Consider the following 20,036-nt stretch of genomic DNA (forward strand, 5'->3'; position numbering starts at 1 on the left):
ATCGAGATCATCAAATACACGTGTTCGATGGCCTACTTTAAAAATTAAATGATCGAGTGCTGATGTGGTATGCAAGAAAAATGAACCAATTTACAAGCGTAATTCGGGAAGAGGCTAGCTAATTTTGTGCTTGTGACACGTGGAACGGATAGAGAGGTGCGACCAGTCCAACCCCCCCCTATAAATAATCATCGTTCCTTTCCCCACACAAACTCCAAAGCAAGCATCAGACCCTTCCCTCTCTCCTCTCTCCTCTCTCTTCTGGAGTCCACTTTAGTTTCAGAGTGGACTACGATAAAATCTCTTAATCGCCATATATCTGGCCTCTTGATCGATAGAAGGTAAGAAGAATTCCTAACCCTAAACCTCGCCCAATTACATTAGTAATCTCTTTCGGATCAAAGTTCATCTTCTTAGTTTTCTAGGGATCGATATAAATTGCAGGAGAATGGAGGCGACGAATAGCTCGTGCCCGTCGCCAATGAAGGCGACATCGGAAGGCGCATGGCAAGGCAACAATCCGCTGCATTTCGCGCTTCCGCTCATCATCCTCCAGATCTGCTTGGTCGTCGTCGTCACTCGCTCTCTCGCCTTCGTTCTCAGGCCACTCCGTCAGCCCCGTGTCATCGCCGAGATTATTGTGAGTCCTTCTCTCTCTCTCGGAATCTCTTGCTAGAGGTAGTTTGCAAAGGAAAGTTCCAAAGCCATAGTGTGATTGGAAAGGAAGAAACGGACAAATAGGGCCTTTACTTAGTACCGCCTAAAGAAATGGAGTAGGGTTATAATTGGTACTTAACATAAAATCGAATACAAGCCAAGCTTTATAGACTTCGGTTAATTTGGCCAACTCTATTAAGATAAGTAGTGCACGCTAAATATGCCGGTCGTCAACTACTTTGCACTTTAACAAGAAGCTTAATATACTACGTAATAAGAGCTTGCATTGCATGTGATGTAGTACTCGATCCTTAGAAGGTCAACAAACTTAGTGGTTTCGATTAACAAATTAATCTCGTGACCCTTACGTAGTAGCGTATGAAGAAGATGCCCTAGTCTGGATATCTCCCTTATTCTCACAAATTATTCTCCGTCTCAATGCATGAGAACTGCGTGGCGATAGCATGATCCCAAAGTTTGTACTGTGTCTAATGGAATAATTAATATCTATCTATTGTGTTAGATACAAGAGTAGAGGTTATGTAGAACATATCCCACATAAATTAGGAGTTATAAATAAAATTCGGTTCGACCTAAAAGGATAAATCCTTATTATCATTTGGTTTTTTCTTATTGACCAAATGGAATAGGAATACAAGATCATGATAAAGAGAGATGGGATAAGTGATAAGCTCTCATTTATCACTGCTTTCTATCAATTTGGAGGTCGGATAAGAGATAAGGAATAATTCCTTAAACAAATATGCCCCTACCTTTTTCTCTTTGGATTTTTTTCCATGTATACCTTTTTAAATTAAGTTCTTGATTTATTTACACATATGCCCCATAGTTTACTTTTTAATAACTAAAAATTAAAACCTTATTGGTAACTAAAAAGACATAAATATCCGTAGGCAAAGTGATGTATGAAAATAAGAATAAGATTTCTTATATCTTTTTATACTTAAATGGTTGGTTAAAATTTAATAGTTAGTTAAGTTGGAGGATGCAAAATAAAATTATTTAAATATATATATATATATATACGTACAAATAGATGTGAAATCCATTTTCTTTTCTTACATTTAATTTATCTGAACTTCTGAACTAATCCTCACAGCTTATTCTACCCTCTTACTAGAATAATTTTATCCAGACTAATTCTCCTGATATCTTTTTTTTTTGTATTTCGTTGGTGTTGGTGTTCAGGGCGGCATCCTACTCGGCCCGTCGGCTCTCGGCCGGAGCACCAAGTTCCTGGACTCGGTGTTCCCGGACCGTAGCCTAACGGTGTTGGACACCTTCGCCAACATCGGTCTCCTCTTCTTTCTCTTCCTCGTCGGCCTCGAGCTCGACCTCCGGGCCCTCCGCCGTACCGGTCGGAGCGCCGTCGCTATCGCCCTCGCGGGGATCTCTCTTCCCTTCGTCCTTGGCATCGGCACCTCCGTCGTCCTCCGCTCTACCGTCGTCAAGGACGCCAGCACCGGCCCTCTCCTCGTCTTCATGGGCGTCGCCCTCTCCATCACAGCCTTCCCCGTCCTCGCCCGCATCCTAGCCGAGCTGAAGCTCCTCACCACAGACCTCGGCCGCATGGCCATGTCCGCAGCCGCCGTCAACGACATCGCCGCCTGGATCCTCCTCGCCCTAGCCATCGCCCTCTCCGGCGACGGGTCCCCACTTGTATCCCTCTGGGTCCTGCTCTCCGGCGCTGCATTCGTCACCTTCGCCGCCCTCCTCCTCCGCCCCCTCCTCACATGGATGGCCCACCGCTCTCCGGAAGGCGAGCCGGTTAAGGAGGTCTACATCTGCGCCACCCTCACCATCGTACTCGCCGCCGGATTCGTCACCGACACCATCGGGATCCACGCCCTCTTCGGTGCCTTCATCGTTGGCGTCATCGTCCCCAAGGACAGTCCATTCGCCGGTGTACTCATCGAAAAGGTAACGAAAAAAAAAAAATCATTGGACCCCCTACATTATATATTTATTGTGGTTTTAGTCCAACGTGTCCCTAAAATATTCACATAATATAGGGTGTGAAATGCACATATATATAAAACTTTTATAATTTTCAAAATGATTAATCGTTGTAGCTGGAAGACCTCGTCTCCGGGCTTTTCCTCCCGCTCTACTTTGTCTCGAGCGGTCTCAAGACCAACGTGGCGACTATCTCCGGCGCGAAATCGTGGGGCCTCCTAGTTCTTGTCATCACCAACGCATGCCTCGGAAAGATCGCTGGCACCGTCGTCGTCTCCCTCCTCGTCCGCGTCCCCATCCGCGAGGCCGTCACCCTCGGCTTCCTCATGAACACCAAGGGCCTCGTCGAGCTCATAGTCCTCAACATCGGCCGTGACCGCAAGGTTCTGAATGACGAGTCCTTTGCCATCCTTGTCCTCATGGCCCTCTTCACCACCTTCATCACCACCCCCGTCGTCACCGCTATCTACAAACCCGCACGCCGCTCCGCCCCCTACAAGCACCGCACCGTCGAACGCACCGACCAAGACAGCGATCTCCGAGTCCTCGCCTGCTTCCACGCCAGCCGCAGTATCCCCTCCATTATCAACCTCGTCGAGTCCTCCCGCGGGACCCGGCGGCGCCGCCTCACGCTATACGCCATGCACCTCGTCGAGCTCTCCGAGCGCTCCTCCGCCATATCCATGGTGCAAAGGGCTCGTCGGAACGGGGTGCCGTTCTTCAACAAGCGCACCAAAGCCGGGCAGGTCGAGGTGGCCTTCGAAGCGTACCAACAACTAAGCTCGGTACACATTCCAACTTAGAAACTTGGGCTCTCATATCTTATTAACTTACTAACTACACTAAAATCTTAAGCTGATCCATTTTATTTTACCAGGTGTCAGTCCGATCCATGACGGCCATCTCCGACCTCGACACCATTCACGAGGACATCATATCCAGCGCTTCGAGCAAGCGTGTTGCACTCATCATCCTTCCATTCCACAAGACGCTCCAAGCCGACGGTTCGCTCGAGTCTCTCGGATCCGCCTACCACCAGATCAACCAGCGCGTGCTCCGCGACGCGCCCTGCTCCGCCGCCATCCTGGTAGACCGCGGGCTCGGCGGTGCAGCCCAGGTCACTGCTAGCGTCGTGTCTTACACCGTCGCCGTGCTCTTCTTCGGCGGGCCCGACGACCGCGAGGTGCTCGCCTACGCAACCCGCATGGCGGAGCACCCGGGCGTCTCTGTCACCCTCGCTCGCTTCCGCTTCCTCCCCGCGGTAAGCGAAGACGTTACAACCGACGACGCGGCCATCGAGGAGTTCAGAGCGAAAGCTGCGGCGGTGAGCGATGGGTCGGTGAGTTACATGGAGAAGGTTGTCGCGGAGGAGGAGAAGAGGGGTGTTGTAGTGAGTACGATCGCGGAGATGAGGAGGAGTAACCTCTTCTTGGTTGGGAGGACGACGGCGATGGAGCCGATAATGGAGAGAACAGACTGCCCCGAGCTGGGGAGCGTCGGGAGCTACTTGGCGTCGGCGGAGTTCTCGACGACAGCGTCGGTGCTGGTGATTCAGAGCTACGACGAATCCAAAGCGGGGACGTCAAAATTGGCGGTGGTGGAGGAAGACGACGAGGAGTCGGTGAGCGTGGTGAGCCGGACGGTGGTGCCGGTGGCGTCGCCGGCGTTTAACCAGACTACTAGAAAATAGTAGATCTCTACGTACGTGCCAATCGTCTTTAATGGATTTTTCTCGTCGTCATCGATCGTGACGAGAAAAGTTTATTAAAAGCGATAGTTCTAGTTCTCGTTTGTTGCAGCTATGTACTAATTTGTACTACACTCGGCTTTTACTGTTAACCGTCTAATTGTGTATATATATATATATACACACACGTATAGGTATACATGGGTAAAATAAAAGAACAACTCTAATTTTCTCAGATTGAAGAAGTCCTCCCGGAATCCAAGGAGATCGGATCACTGAAGGAGATAGAATAGACTTTAGAAGAGCGTCGACCCCAGCTCTCCGCTAGTTTTTTTTTTTTTTTTGGTTGGTGTTCATAAGCTTTGATGCATGCTTTGTATGTTTTATGTTTAAGATTTCGGATGGTAGACCATGAACTATAGCTAATTTTGGCGTAGATTCTCTCTCTTTTTTTTTGTGACATTTAATTTTTACCTGTTCGACTATTAAATATCTCTCATCTGATCTCATGGGGGGCACAAAAAATAAATGAGGAAAATTCTACTAGTTAGACAAAGACCTCGCAATTAAATTAACGACGTTAATACAAAGATACACATGTGAGATTAAAATTAGGATTCATTTATTTTATGTTTTCTGTTTTTGTATAGTATGGAGGCTGAATTAATTATCTCACGTGTTCCTTGATGTTATGTGCACAAAGAATCTTAATTAAGAACATGTTAATCCATTTAAGTTAAAAGTCTCATTTAATAATCGACCCATATTTATGTTTAATATTCTAACCCATTAACATAAAGTTTACCTGATTTTAATCCCTATGTCACTTTGCACACAATGAAGACATGGCGTGTATACTGGTAATACAGTATTAAAACACATAAGCGCACAAAACTTGCTTGCAACTTGAGGAATCAATTGGAGTATATCTAAAGTCACAAACTTAGTCGTTAGGCTCTACCGATCACTAAAATAAATTATAAGTTCGATTCTTTCTATGTATAAACATAAATGACCTGACCTGACCTGAGTTGATCAGATTTGAGTCGGTTTCAAAATTAATTTTGAGCCCTAATATTATGCTAACTGCTATTAGCTCCATTGCATTAAAGTCAAGCCTAATGCAAGCTCAAACTAAGCTTGAGTGCGTAATTTTAGTGTGATGTGAATTCAAGTCTAATTCGAGCTTGAGCAATAAATAAGCCCAATTGAAGCCTTAAATTTGGCGGCTCAAATTCAATCCAAACTTAAATTTAATAATGATTGATTAGAATTGGAAGAATTGATTAGATCAATTCTACCCACCTAAGATTGAGAGAGCTAGTTTGTGTCCACGCTTAGCTAGAAATTAAACTTGCATCGACCTGCTGAACTTTAGCTATTGGACTTTATTTTAAATAATAGAATAAATATTTTAGTATTGCTCCAATTGCTCAATCTATATATATTCAAAGATTAATAACTTTTTTTTGTGTGGCCAAACCCAACTTCGAACCGGTCAATATGAACCCAACATATGATTCAAAATGTTTGTAAGACTATAATAAATGCACAAACCAACTAGAACTACCTACCTTACGGACGAGCAACTAACCCAATTTGATGACGTTAGGGATGACGGAAACCAGGTCAAAGTCAACCTTCGACTCCCTATATATTTTTCTAAGTTAATATGATAACCCTTTTTTTTAAAAATTAAAAATGTTATTTAATATTTATACTTGCAAAAGGCATCAATATTCTGACCGTATCAAAATGCCAAAATGTTATCCCAAAGGATTGCGATCTCTATTAAACTCGAAAAAGCATCATATTAATCTCTAATTTTTTTTAATAGAAAATATTATAGTCTCATGCATCCCATCTTCTCTTTGTACTCATTTTATTAGGCTAATAAATCTTATGAATTTTAATACAAATCCTAACGCGTGCAAGTTTGGTCATAAAATAATAGACATTATTGTTATTATTATTAATCAAAATAATGGTTTTGGGTCCACCGGAAGGGCCGCCTCGCAAAAAGATTTCGCGCCAACATTTGAAACAATTATTGGGAATTTTACAAATCAAACCTTTCCTTTTTTTTTTAATTCGAGAGAATGCTCGTATATAGATTGTTTATTAACTCAGACGTTTAAATATGATACATAAAATAAGAGGGAGATTCAAAGACACAAATCTGTCGTAAATTACCGACTTCATCCAACTTTTCAGCAAACCTACAATAATTTATATTTATTACAGCATACGCGCGGTAAAAAGAAACAGGGTATAAGAAAAATAATTACATATAATGTAGGGTGTGAAGTATAAAATGCTCATTAAAATTTGGTGACATTGGAAACTTCCCGTGGAGTGGACCAGGTTTGATTTGAATTGAGGGGTATTATTGTAATAAGATTATATATTTTTGGTTCTTTTATGGGTTATTAGATTTCTTGGTCCAGGGGCAAAGAAATATGTCTGAACCCAAACCTCCTACTAATCTTTTTCTCTTCTTTTTCTTTGTTTTAGGGTGAGACGTTTCATTTGCCTTCCTCTCCTTCTCACTATAACCTGCAACCAAGAGACGATGCCGAGTATGGCCGCCATAGCCCTCGACCGGCTCCTCGAAGCCAGCGAAGGCCGCGAAAATCCCAAGGCGTCTCTTCCTATTCGCTCGCCGGCGCTGTACGCTATTCCGGATCCCCTGCCCGTTTCGGTGGGCCCCTCGTTCCCCTCCTCGCCGAGCTCGGTCTCTCCCTCGCCTTACCTCGTGAACCGCAAGGGCCGGCTGGTTAAGGTGGAGGAGAAGGAGGTGGAGCAGGAGGTGGTGGTGGTTGTTGGTGACGGTGGTGTTAGGGATGGGGATGGGGATGGTACCGAGACGCCGCGACGGGAGGGAGATTTGGGCGGTGACGTCGACGACTTCTTCGATCCTTCTTCGAGCGTCGCGAGCTGCAGCAGCAGCGGCGCCGCTGGAGTTTGGAATCGGGCGGCGTCTGTGGTCAGCCATAGCGAGTTCTATGATGCCGACGAAGGTCATAGCAAACGCTTTTCTTTTGTTGATCAAATGGTTACAAAATTACATTTTTAGGGGTTTTTATTATTGAAGCGGATTAAGTTTGATTGGTGATGACTAATTGAACTAAAGTAAGTTTTTCGGATAGTATTTTTTTATTATGAACCACTTGTTTTTATTGTAAATATATTGGAGATGTACTTGGATATATATTATTATCAGTTCTTGTTTAAACAAAACTCAAGCATATATATAGCTATGTAATGTTAAATGTATTGACATATATATGTATTTTGGAATACCTATTTTAGTGTAATGCATCCTTCTTGTTCAATATAAAAAAGACATTTAACACGTATAGCCATTGAGTAGCCTGTTGTTATTCTTGATAATTGTTCCTTTATCAATGAAGTCTAGTATGATGCATCAACTGTGTGTAACTATTGCATTTCTTGAATATTACATTAATAGTGTTGGTTGATTGGTATGAGAAATCAGATTTTTATTCCTAAAATGGTCTGTGTATTGTTTGGAGCATTCTTTGATGTTAATCTTACTCACTGCATAAACTAATGATATCATTGGCTTGGGAATCTGCAGAATTCTTCTCTGATTCTGTTTCACAGTCCTCTCCTTCCTTCAGTAAAGATTTTGTGACTGAACTGTGTGGTTTAAGGCTCACTCTTCTTGAAGAGATTGAAAAAAGGAAGATAGCAGAGAAGGCCGTTATGGACATGCAAAATTGGTGGCGGCGGATTGGAGAATCTGTGTCGCACATGGGTTTACCGTTGCCTGTTGACCACCATGGTGAAAATGTTCAACTTGATGCAGATCCTGCAGAAATTTTCCAGGAGATTGTTGTTTCAAAACTTATTTCTGAACAAGTTGACAGGGGTCTGGTTCGAGCTGAAATTGAAGCAGTTGCGAATGAAGTTATTGATTCAAAGAACCATGAAATTTCTCGTTTGAGAGATCGAGTGCAATATTATGAAGCTGTGAACCGTGAGATGTACCAGAGGAATCAAGAAGTCATAGGTAAAAAAGCTCTTTGATTATACCAGTTCTATTTCTGTTAGCATTATATGATTTGAATGGAATTTAACAAGAACTATTGGTGTATAATAAAATATAAAGCTAGAGAAGCATATTAAAAAAAATTGTTCTCCTTTTATGCACTTATGGAACCTCCAAAGAGAACAAATTATAAGCCACATCTGAATTTTCACTGTGCTTGTCTAGAAGTATAGCCAGAATGCCAAGATATTTGGGAAGACTGGTTAGATCGGGGCAGTCTTTCATAATGAGGCCCTCAGTTTTGTGCAAGTGTCACGGGCTTGCTAGCTATAGCATCTTCTGGATTTTGGGATCAGTGCGAACTCATATACACAAAGGAAGTAATAAAAAATTTCCATTGCTCTTCTCTTTATTTCCTAATGGGATTTTGGCCCATAGTCTATGCCCCAATAAAGAATCCATATCTCTTCATCAATTCATTTCCCTCATTCTCTTCTTTTTCTTTTGGACTTGGTTGAAGTGCTTGGAGACCTTTTGGCTGAAAAAAATACTTTTAAAAGATAGCTGGGATAGCTGAAAATTGTCTGTTATAAATGTTTTCAGTTGTCTAGCAACAGCACTATGAGAGGCTTGCTATTTCATGGTTGAGTCTAATGACATGATTTAGCAGAAATGCTATTTTTCACTTAATGCTGAGAGGCCGTTGTTTTATTGCCCTCATACTGTACATTTATCTTGTATCTGCTAGTATCCATTTCCTTATACTTTTGTAGCAGTAGTTTGAATTGTTAGTCATTCATGTCAAGTTAACAATTAGGGTGGCCAATTGGATTTACATGGCCATATTTATTCATTTTGCTTGGTTAATGTAAGGAACTGCGGTTAAGTTTCTAAGAGAATGATATATTTTCTAAATTTTAGGCGCATACAAATGAAGTGGTCTATCTGATGCTCTATATGTGTAACATTAGTTACTGTATGAAGTCTAACAAGCTTCAAGTTATCTTATCATCTACGAATGTGCAGAGTTGGGTCGCCGGAAACGTCTGAGAAGAAAGACAAGGCAGAAGTGGATATGGAGCTGCATTGGCTTGTCGATTACCGTTGGTGCTTCTCTCCTCACTTACTCCTATCTGACGGACTCTGCTAAGGAGTCAATGATGATCTCCCAGGATTCTTCTTCCGGCACTGCAGAGTCAGAGGCATAGTTAGGTTATAAGCTGATTGATTAGTCGACCATACAGCTTTAGTTAGCTGAATGATGTCATAAACCCTTGGGGATTTGGGGGTACAAAATTAAGCAAATCCTGTGTAATCTAAACTTTTTTTGAAAAAAAAAAATGTTCTCTAACCATGGCTCTAAGCCTTGGATAAAGTAAAGACGAGATACCAGGTGAAAGATTGAAATAGCAAATAGCACAGTGACTAGAAAAATGTAGAAAAGCTATGTTTGTTGCTTCTACTGAAGTGTTTATAGGAACTTCTGATTGAATTATTCAAAGCAGTCGAGATGAGTGTACAAAGATTTCATTCTTGAGTTATTGGATTCATCTCCAGCATTAGCCAGAGTTGGTGCATCAGAAATCTTATGGGTTGCAATCTGTCCAACTGCTCTTTTCCTGAACCATGTTTGCTGTTTGTTTCATGCTTCAATGTGAATATTAGTAATACTATATATATATATATATCGTAAATTACAAATTCCCCTTATGACTTTAATTTAAACTTTCAAGACTAATGCTAAATGCTAAACTGCCATTAATAGAGCCATCAAATTACTATAATGCTTTTGCAATAATAATTATCTCATTATTTGAATAATTATGAATCTTTTACCTATGTTAAGTTTAAAGAATGTGATTGGTGGGTAAATTTAATAGAAAGATGACATCTTAATACTCAGTGGTGGTCAAAAAATTTAGTCTAGACCTTAGGTGAGCAAAATGAATACTTGATACAAGTGAAAGGTTAGAGTAATCCGTACGTAACATTCCCTACAATACCTAAAATATTACGAGATTAAGGAACAATAATAGAATAAAACCAATTTTATTCTCCTCTCTCTCTCACAAAAACAAAAAGAAAACGAATAGGATATAACCAATCTAACTCTAATATGCTGCGATAGCCGATACCGTATCTAACTCGGAGAAGCTTTGATCACAAGTGGTCTGGAACTAGGAATAATTCTTTATTATCTATCAACGGACAGGATTTTATCCCTCGTCATATCTGACGTCTATCAAGCTCCTCCTATTCCATTTAATAAATGGAAAGCGTACCCAAATAAGCGAAAATATTTAACCCAAACATAGACTTTATTCCCAAATCCTTCACGGTTAAGGAACGGCAATCGACGCCTTCGCCTTTGTCCTTCTTCTTCCTTCTCTCCTCCTCCGCCTCCTCCTCCTCCTCCTTCTCCCACGTCTCGGTGGCGTCGGGAGAGAGGAACTAACCAACCTTTGCGTGCGATTTGAAGTATAAGAGGAGAAGAGAGGAGAAGAACGAGAGAGAAGAGAGGAGAGAGAGTGAAGATGATGGGTGTTTTCTCGAATAAGATCGATAGGGAGGAGTTGAAGCCTGGAGATCACATCTATTCCTGGAGGAAGGCCTACATCTATGCCCATCATGGTATGCATTCTACCCTTATTCCCTTTATTCTTAATCTTATTCTGCACTCCTCTTCCCACCAAATCCTGCCTACTATTTTCGTGAGGTTGGTGTGATCGCTATCGGCAAGTGATTAGTTTATAGCAAAAAACGACGTTGTTTTGCTGAAGGGGTCGTGTTTGGTTGGATAATGAGGAATTTGTAGGTAGATCTCGAAAGGGGCATTAATGCATTATGCAGCCCCTTATTCACATTTTGTTTTTTGGGTAGAGAATAAGGATAAGAGTTTGGTAATCTCCATATAAGAGAAGAAATTAAAGAAGAGTGTTAACTATATTAGATTTTGCTACCTCAATGGGAGCAACAAAACGAAAGAAGAAGAACGAGGATGGAATTGTTCTTGAAAATATCATCTAGGTTTCTTTATCGTAGGCATCACATCATGTCTTTGTAACAACTTCTAATGGAAGAAACTTAGAAGGTTTTACAAAAGTTCCCATTGAGGAACACAATCATTGTGTTGAGGAATATGAGTCATAAATTCTTCTTTGTGTAGCTTGCGCCAATTGATATCTTTAGTAGATTCATTCTTCATCCTGGTTCATGAATTAATTGCATACTCAAATGCTTAACTCCTTCAACATTGTCTTCTAACATATTTCTCTGCCTTTTAGAGGAATGCTAATAAGCTTTTATAGGGTACTCGTTCACAGTCCTATTTTTTTTTTCTTTTTACATGTAAGTGATAGATGGATCTAAGAAATTTTTGACTGCCATGGTGAAATAATGATCTTCCAATTGATGCTGAATAGGTCGGTCAGGTGTTGCTGCTTCTGTCTGAGTCAAATGATGTTTAAGTTCGGCTTCTAAATGCTGTTTCAGTTACTGAAATCTGATGTCGAATTACTTCTTACTCTTTTTGTTTCCTAGGGATATATGTTGGAGATGGAAAGGTCATTCACTTCACTAGGGCTGCAGGGCAGGAAATTGGGACTGGAACTTCCTTAGATTGGATTCTTTTTAGTAGTTCCTCTCGATCTAATACTGGCACTATCTGTACGAGATGTGGAGATCAGAGCAAGCTCCATGGTGTGATAATGTCCTGCCTTGACTGCTTCCTAGCGGGAGGCAATCTCTACCGTTTTGATTATGCTGTCTCGCCAGCTTTTTTCTTTGCAAAAGCTCGAGGAGGAACTTGTACTCTTGCAGCTTCAGATTCCTCTGATGATGTTCTGCACCGTGCCAAATACCTCCTTAATAACGGATTTGGCATATATTGCCTATTTAAGAACAACTGTGAGGACTTTGCAATATATTGCAAGACTGGTCTGCTTGTGGTTACTGCCTTCAGTGTAGGAAGAAGTGGTCAGTTGGCATCCTTAACAGCTGCAGTCAGTGCAGTAGCATCTTCTCCTCTTCGGTTTTTGACAACTAGCGCCAGTGGATTGGCAGTGGTGGCCAGTGGCATGTACTGCATTGGCCGATATGTTTCTGATATTGGAATTCGGCGTGATGTTGAAAAAATTCCTGTCGAGAGTCTAGTTGCGAAGTCATCAGGATTGCAAGAACCTGAAGCAGCAACAGAGACAGTGGAAAGGAGCCAGCGATGAAATTCCCTTGTGTTTGTGTAGATTAAATATGGATGTCACGTTGGCATCCTGTCTATCATTACCAAAATTATGTATATTGGACTCTTATTTGCATTGTGTCAGAGGCGACCCATGTTAAAGGGTTTGTTTTCTCTACTCCTTTTGGGCTGGAAATTTAGTGGTATGTTGTGCTTGTTGATGCAATGATGCATGAGCAGAAAAAGAACAAAAAGATGGTATCCAGCACTGGAGATGTCACCTTTTCACTTCATAGTTCATGCTACATTGCAAAGGAATTAACATGACATTATGACAATAAGTACCTTATATTTTAGTTATTTCATTTGAACCTTTTCTTATATCTCTTACTAAAATCATTTCCTCCCATTTAGCGAAACAAAATTGGCGCAGGAAACAAAAGATCAAAATTCACATTTGAAATCTTTTTTGTTCTTTCCTTGCTGTGTCCATAAATATAGATATCTATATATCGATATATCAGATTGAAACATTATATGAAGCAAATAGTTTTACTTCGTGAGGAAATGTTGGTGCTTTTGTAATGGTAAAAAGAGAATGATCAAGTGAAGGCAAAAGCTAATAGTACAATTCTTAAGAAAATGATCCGCATCCATAGTATTAGCATACAGAAGCAAGTATGACATTAACACGAACATAAACTACCTGGCAGCTTAGCCCTCAATAACTTTTTATATGAGAAATTCCCATTAATCATTGTTGACAGCCTTAGACCATAGATCCCTTTCTTTAAATGACCGAAGAGCAGACCTTCTCCAGCATCATTCACAAAGCTTAATTTCAAGGAACAATAGTTCTAAATGAAAATTTAATCTCATCAATAGAGAGAAAAAGAACTTGCATATTCCCCATTAGGTATACATACTTTACAACAAAATGGAAGTGGATGGAAATTGACTGCAATGTTTGAACTACCAAAAGAAGGAAGGCATCTAGGAAGAAAAATGATAGAAGCGCAAGCAAAAGAGCTTCTGCCTGCCCTACAGATAACAAGTAAAACTAGTTTTTGGGAATGTTTTTCCCAACAATCTTGGCAGGTGCTATGCGAAGAAGATTTCCAGGCTTTCCGGGTACAGCACCTTTTATCATAACAACCCGCAATTCACTGTCTATCTTCACAATTTTCAGCTTCCGGATTTTGGTTTTTGTTCCTCCCATTCTTCCAGGCATCTTTTTCCCTTTGTATACACGTCCTGGAGTTGTTCCGGCACCAATAGAACCCAAAGCTCTGTGACTCTTAGAACCATGAGTCATCGGCCCACGTCGGAAATTATGTCTCTTGATTCCACCTTTAAAAGGAAGTTTAAAGATGAAATCACATATACATTTCAACTTTGTTCTTTTGATACATATATGACACAATTGACTAAGAGAAAATATTGGAACTTAGGCAAACATGCTAAATTTGATATGTGAAAGTGAAAACAGAGATATAGACATGGCAAATATAGTTGAAGCTCTTGATTGTCGAGTAAATGACTAAAAAAATGTCATATGAAGATTTAGTACGATTCATATCTTATAGTTCCTTCTCATAGATGCAATATTATACAGAAAGTTCATATCAGAAGATCAAGAAACATATAAAAATTGCTTCTAACAGCTTGTTACTTAAAAAAGCAATGCGGCAGTTTTGTGCTACACAGCAACCCTAAAACCACTTGATAGAATCCTAACCTCATAAAGTACACTATAAGATGACTAAAACTTGCTCCATATGGCTGCAACCAGTCAGGTATTTCTGATAAATGATGTACCACTGATGCTAGAATCTAGCTAGGTCTGATAAGCAAGCCGATTGTAAGTTGTGTTAAGCCAAGTTATACATAGTACTCAAATAAGAAGATTAGATAGCATCAATTAGATAATATAACTGAGAAGCATAAGAAGAATGACCTCAAAGTTGTCCTTAGAATTTAGAGTGCTAGGTGGTGCCCTATCAGTTAGTTATCTTGTGTAAGCCACAAGATCTATAATTCACCACTCCAAGGAGTATATAAGTATTATAATTTTTTAGCATACAAACATCTAGCATTTCAAAGCCGTTTTAAAGTCTGCTTCTACATTCCAGTGGTAAATACAATACTAAACGAAGAATCTCTCGGTTTCAACCTTAAGGTTTATGAGATTTCCACATCAATTGCTACTCTTGCATGTTGGAGAAATGAGAAGGTGCATGATTTCTATTGGTCTATCACTTCTGTTACGTTAGGATGAAGAAAGCATTGAACTAAAAGAACAATCCTATCTTACAGAGGCCATCTGATTTTAATCCTATCTAAGAACAATCCTCTTAACTATTTCATTGAACTAAAAGAACCAAACGATTTGTCATTGAAATATATCCTTCACATCTATTGCTGCCTTATCGCGAGCCACATTCTAACAGAAAAATAAACACACATCCAATATCATATTACAGCTCAATGTGCAAGCATAAAAAATTGGAACTTGTTGCGTATGTCCAATTCACTCGAGTTTCTCTCCAGAAAATAGAGAAATTTCAAATTTTGATAGAAGATACAACGCATACCTTGGAATCCTTTACCGATGGAGTTACCGGAGACATCGACGAGATCACCCTCCTTAAAGATCTCATCAATGGCGAGGGTCTGCCCAGGTTCGAACTCTTCCACGGACTGGAGCCTAAACTCCTGGAGGTGCCTCATGGCGATCGCCCCGGCCTTCTGGAGGTGTCCGAGCTCGGGCTTGGTCAGCTTGGTCTCACGGACGCGTCGATAGCCGACCTGGACGGCGTCGTAGCCGTCGGTGGCGGCGTTCTTGACCTGGGTTACGATGTTGCCCTCGCGGAAGCCGACCACAGTAACCGGGACCACCTTGCCTTCCGGTTCGAAGTAGGTCATCATCCCGAGCTTCGTCCCCATTACCCCGATTCCGGCCTCCATGCTCATCTTCACGCCGCCGCCGCCGCGAGTGCGGGTGACGAATGGGAGATGGGAAGAAGGGGAGGAGAGGAAGGTCTTGCGGTGGATTGGGGCGTGGATGGAGGTGAAGGAAGAGGATAAGGATATCGCCATATCTTCTCGCTCTTTTCTTTCCGTCTTTCTTCTCTCTGGTTTATGGATTTTGAAGCTAAATGGGGATGAGGATTTCGTTATCCTCTTTCGTCGCTGTGGAGCGAGCCCGAATTGGGCCCAATTTCCTTGTACATGGGCTGAGCCCAATACACCGTCGGCTTCGGCGTTGGGGTACTAAACTGCTTTTATTTAGATATTTAACAAAAACACCCCTATCTTTTATTTTTATTTAGCATTCACACCCTATCATATATCCATGTTTACCATTCAACTCTTATATTTTGATTTTATATATAGTTATGTTAACTCATCATCTACGATTATTAGATATGCAACATTTGTATATATGCCCCTCAAAAACCCTCATATTTGCAAGGATACTAAGAGTTTTTTTTTTTTTTTAAAATTATTTAATAAAAATCTGTTGAAAAATGAGACTAATCTCTATTAAATTGATGCAGCCGTAAAAAATAAGACTTATTTGCACACAAAAAAAATAGTTATTGAATATTTAACTTTTTTTTTTAATATCTTGCACGTTTTACTTTGCAGACTTCTATTAAACTTTTTATAAATAAAATTAAATGCCAATTTATTAATATTATGCCACATCTATACTGTTATAAAATATTTGTAAAGAATTTAGGTGGAAAAAAAAATATATCATTTAACTTGCTGCTCACGCTCTTAATATAATGTTCTTAAAAACCTTGGACTCTATGATTGTTCTATATTTCTTTCTCCCAGGGCTTAAGAATTGAATTCCATGTACATCATAGCTTATTATTTATTTGCAAAGTTAATTACACTTATACTCCTTGACATATAGCTTACTTTTCTTATAAGACCTGTTTATTTATTTATTTTGATAATTAAATTATCTTAAATATTTATTACCTTTACTCTCCCTAATGGTATTAATAAAATCCAATACATAACTAACAAAAGAAGGAATTGTAGAATTTTGCGGTATAACAATGGGTAATGGTTGAGGCGATCTAACAAACAATTAGTCCTTATTTGCAAATATTTATTGTAGCTCTCTCTTTATTTATTTCCTTAGATTTATTTGAGAATCCATATGATTGCATATTAAAACCTTATCATAATAGAGTAAGCATAAAAAAAAAAACTATTTATCCTACGAGTAGAGTGTAAGTGAAACTTTAAACATCACAAAAAAAATCTTAAAAAAGAATATTAAAACTAGTGACCATTTATATATATATATATATATATATATATATTGTAGAGACCCATAGACTTATGCAAGTCAAATGCATTTAAAGCAACATATAGACACATAAATGAATAAATAAATAGGAAATATTCAAAGAATACCTCATATTCTTATTATTTTCTATTTAGAACCCCATTTTGAGGATTTTATTTTTCAATAGTTTTTATATAATACTCTGTTATTGTTTACGTAGCTCTACTGATTAAATATGTCTAAGCCAACTCTACCAAATCAAAAACTTGTTTCTAAATATAATCATCATATCCTATCCCACCAAAGCGTAATCTAGATATTTTAGAAATTATCTTTAGCACTTAATAAAGTATTTTTTAGGTTGATATGCTTTCATTTTTTAGAATGTCATCCGGAAAATTATAAGGAATCGGGTTAAAAAACCTCCAAAAGGAGGTTAACCAAATTGAAAATATCCCTTAATAAATAAATAAAATCTACTTTGTTTAAAAAAAATAAAATTATTTCTCTCTCTCTCTCCAAGAAAGGACACAGAGAGAAGAAGGGTAGATAAGGATGACACACCCGAGCCAAGGTGCGCCACATCATCTTCGATTCGAATCAGATAAGCATCAAACTGTTCCTATCCAAAACTCTATATCCAAGTCATTATTAACTTAATAAATAGATCCATTCCTCGTCTCACCGACTAGAGACTTCCGACCTCTAACTATATATATACTAAGAGGCGAGACATCTCAAAGTCCATAGTTCATAATTACTACTGTTGCTACTGCTACTATTACTCTCATAATTGTTATGGGTTCTCTCGTGAGTGGTTGGTCTTCGCATGCACTGGACGATCGTAAAGGTATGCAAATTAACTTCCTAAATCTTTCTCTCCCTTCATGTTTATCATTGCTGGAGATGATTCTTAGTTAGTCCATGCATGCATGCGTTCGTTTCTCGTCAGATACAGTTCGATCCCGGAGGAACAGCTCGCTTACGAATGAAGAGATCGACGCTTTCTGGAAGCTCCACAAGAAGAGCGAGTTAGAAGAGTTCGAATTAGAAGAGGATTCTAAATCACCTAAGAATTCTCAGCTGGTATGTTATTTCCTCTCCCTGATATCATCCAAGTTTTTTTTGCATCAATCGATCTCGCATGCGTTTAATTATATCATATACGTACGTAGGTGAGAGATGTTAGTGTGATCAAGAAGTCGGCATCGCTTCGTGCTCAAAGCGAGCCCAGCTCTCCTCTTGCCTCTAAGGAGGTGGACGAGATCAGCAAACTATACGAGACTGGAGACTGGTAAATATAATAAGAGACTGATCAAAATTGAGGTCTCTTTCTCTTTGGTTGTCAAATTTGCTTGGCTTCTGAAATGATATGATTGGTGGTGTTGTGCAGGTGGACAAGAAGCAGCTGGGCTTTCCTGAATGAGCCACCGCCGGCCGATGAGACGGCCGACTCGGCTCACAAATATGCTTGGCAGTTGGACGTATAGTTTATACATGATACGTACGTATGATTTGAGTTTATACAGCATCCAATTAAGCGTGTAAATATTTGCCACCATGTAAATGAATTCACTCTGGAAAGGTGTTGTTTCCCATGCTCAAGTATATTGATTCTTTCATTTGGACAGTTCTTAATAACCGTTGAGTCGTTGTAAATCCTCTCTCCTGATCTCTCCGAGAGGATCCTCTCTTGTTTGGCCGTTGACCATCTTTTCAGCCATTATCTGGTAGCAATCTAAAGGATTTTCGGAAAGAGAGGGTTATTAGATCTTAATCCGCATCTTCTACTCGAATCACTTCTTCCTTCGGAGATTTGGATGTCATGAAATCCTAAATCTTCTTCTGCTCTTGATATGGTTAAAGTAGTAAATTTATAAAACTAGAGATCTGATTATTAGATCTTAATCTAACTGTTATAGTACATATTAATCAGTAATTAATTTTTAACCGTTATATTTAGAATGTGAAGGCTAGGACTATAATTTGAGTTATATCTGGACCAAATATGGCTAAGTCATGCTTGTGTTAGCCTCGTTTATATTTTTAGTTTAAATTTTAGCTGTTCAACTTATTTACATCCTTTGTTTTATTTTTAATAAAAGTTTATAACTGGACTAACTTTTATTATTAAATAAATAAAAACCATCACAAGTATGGAGATGCAACACTCTAGACTGTTTTAAAGAGATACAAAATACCACGTAACACTAATATCAATAAGATAATCACAGCTAAAACGTTCAAACACGAGTTATTTGTAAACAGCGAACTAATTGATAGTCCTCTGTTAGAACAGATATGCTTATTTTATCATGATAAGTTTTCATTCCCCAGTTAATCATACGCCTAGCTTCTAAAACCTAAGAAAATATATAAACTAAGTAGTACTTGCAATAATAAGTGATCATGTACGCAGTGTCCAATTCCCACAGAAACAAAAGGAAAATCACTATCACTGTCGAGTTTTCAAGAATATTGTATTGAGAACGTAAGCAGCACAAGTTATTATTTTCCGAGACTCCAACTTGTTGAAATTTGGCTCAAATTTAGATTTTAGCATTTTACAGGCTTGCTATGCCAGTGCGTTCGAACGGATTTTGGGGGCGTTTGAACGCGGTTTCCAAACATAGGCTATTGCAGGCGTTCGAATGCGACTAGGCCGTTCGAACGCAAATATGAACCCGAGAGCAAACTTGATGCATACGTTTGAACGAGGCCTTGGCATTCGAACGCCAGTCTGCATTTGCACTATGCGCGTTCGAACGCCCAGCTCTATAAATAAAAATGTTGGGTTTTAAGACTTAGTGTGGGCATTTTGCAAGAGAGAAAAATTTTGTAGGATAGAGCCACCTTTGTTTGGAGTGAGATTAGAGTTGTAAACTCTTTGTATTTGGTGATTTACATAGTGGATTAAAGATTGCTTTGTCCGTGGACGTAGGCACATCGCTGAACCACGTAAACCTTGTCTCTCTTTCTTTTCTCTTTATGGTTTGCATCTAGTTGGTGTTCGTATTTGTAATTAGTTTGGGAATTTAAAATTCTCTACAACTAGCATCTTATAGTTGGAGTTCTCATATTGATATTGATATTAGCTTTGCTAATATTTAGTTTGTCCTAAATTATTGTTATTTCATTTGGATTTATTTGAGAGAACTTTCAAGGATTGTGGGAGGCCGTGAGGTGGTAGATGGATGGCTGAGCTTAAGGT

General features: G+C 39.6%; 4 protein-coding genes across 4 annotated transcripts; 3 read left to right on the forward strand and 1 right to left on the reverse strand.

The window, feature by feature from the left end:
- Positions 1 to 231: 231 nt before the first annotated feature.
- On the forward strand, positions 232 to 4,558 carry LOC140799019 (cation/H(+) antiporter 19-like). Its single transcript, XM_073153114.1, has 5 exons — positions 232 to 341; positions 445 to 640; positions 1,867 to 2,598; positions 2,751 to 3,419; positions 3,512 to 4,558. Exons 2-5 carry the CDS (start codon positions 449 to 451, stop codon positions 4,322 to 4,324), a joined length of 2,406 nt encoding a protein of 801 aa, XP_073009215.1. The 5' UTR covers positions 232 to 341; positions 445 to 448; the 3' UTR covers positions 4,325 to 4,558.
- A 2,136-nt stretch (positions 4,559 to 6,694) lies between these two features.
- Positions 6,695 to 9,892, forward strand: LOC140798475 (uncharacterized). Its single transcript, XM_073152315.1, has 3 exons — positions 6,695 to 7,341; positions 7,923 to 8,357; positions 9,363 to 9,892. Exons 1-3 carry the CDS (start codon positions 6,894 to 6,896, stop codon positions 9,542 to 9,544), a joined length of 1,065 nt encoding a protein of 354 aa, XP_073008416.1. The 5' UTR covers positions 6,695 to 6,893; the 3' UTR covers positions 9,545 to 9,892.
- Positions 9,893 to 10,632: 740 nt separating this feature from the next.
- On the forward strand, positions 10,633 to 12,886 carry LOC140798465 (protein LEAD-SENSITIVE 1-like). The gene is made up of 2 exons (XM_073152299.1): positions 10,633 to 10,967; positions 11,877 to 12,886. Exons 1-2 carry the CDS (start codon positions 10,871 to 10,873, stop codon positions 12,554 to 12,556), a joined length of 777 nt encoding a protein of 258 aa, XP_073008400.1. The 5' UTR covers positions 10,633 to 10,870; the 3' UTR covers positions 12,557 to 12,886.
- A 482-nt stretch (positions 12,887 to 13,368) lies between these two features.
- Positions 13,369 to 15,673, reverse strand: LOC140799423 (large ribosomal subunit protein uL3c). Its single transcript, XM_073153766.1, has 2 exons — positions 15,108 to 15,673; positions 13,369 to 13,863 (listed from the first exon to the last, which is right to left on the reverse strand). The coding sequence occupies exons 1-2, from the start codon at positions 15,610 to 15,612 to the stop codon at positions 13,574 to 13,576; spliced, it is 795 nt and encodes a 264-aa protein (XP_073009867.1). The 5' UTR covers positions 15,613 to 15,673; the 3' UTR covers positions 13,369 to 13,573.
- Between the last annotated feature and the right edge of the window lie 4,363 nt (positions 15,674 to 20,036).

Source organism: Typha latifolia, chromosome 12, assembly GCF_019914945.1.
Source record: "Typha latifolia isolate L0001 chromosome 12, TyphaL0001v2, whole genome shotgun sequence".
In the NCBI taxonomy this organism is placed as follows: Eukaryota; Viridiplantae; Streptophyta; class Magnoliopsida; order Poales; family Typhaceae; genus Typha; species Typha latifolia.

Coding starts and splice junctions, on each gene's coding strand:
- LOC140798465 (XM_073152299.1), top strand. CDS start 10,871: ATGATGGGTGTTTTCTCGAATAAGATCGATAGGGAGGAGTTGAAGCCT. Junction 10,968..11,876: donor CTACATCTATGCCCATCATG/GTATGCATTCTA, acceptor TTTGTTTCCTAG/GGATATATGTTGGAGATGGA.
- LOC140799423 (XM_073153766.1), bottom strand. CDS start 15,612: ATGGCGATATCCTTATCCTCTTCCTTCACCTCCATCCACGCCCCAATC. Junction 13,864..15,107: donor CATCGGTAAAGGATTCCAAG/GTATGCGTTGTA, acceptor TTCCTTTTAAAG/GTGGAATCAAGAGACATAAT.
- LOC140798475 (XM_073152315.1), top strand. CDS start 6,894: ATGCCGAGTATGGCCGCCATAGCCCTCGACCGGCTCCTCGAAGCCAGC. Junction 7,342..7,922: donor GTTCTATGATGCCGACGAAG/GTCATAGCAAAC, acceptor GGGAATCTGCAG/AATTCTTCTCTGATTCTGTT. Junction 8,358..9,362: donor GAGGAATCAAGAAGTCATAG/GTAAAAAAGCTC, acceptor ACGAATGTGCAG/AGTTGGGTCGCCGGAAACGT.
- LOC140799019 (XM_073153114.1), top strand. CDS start 449: ATGGAGGCGACGAATAGCTCGTGCCCGTCGCCAATGAAGGCGACATCG. Junction 2,599..2,750: donor CCGGTGTACTCATCGAAAAG/GTAACGAAAAAA, acceptor TAATCGTTGTAG/CTGGAAGACCTCGTCTCCGG. Junction 3,420..3,511: donor CGTACCAACAACTAAGCTCG/GTACACATTCCA, acceptor TTATTTTACCAG/GTGTCAGTCCGATCCATGAC.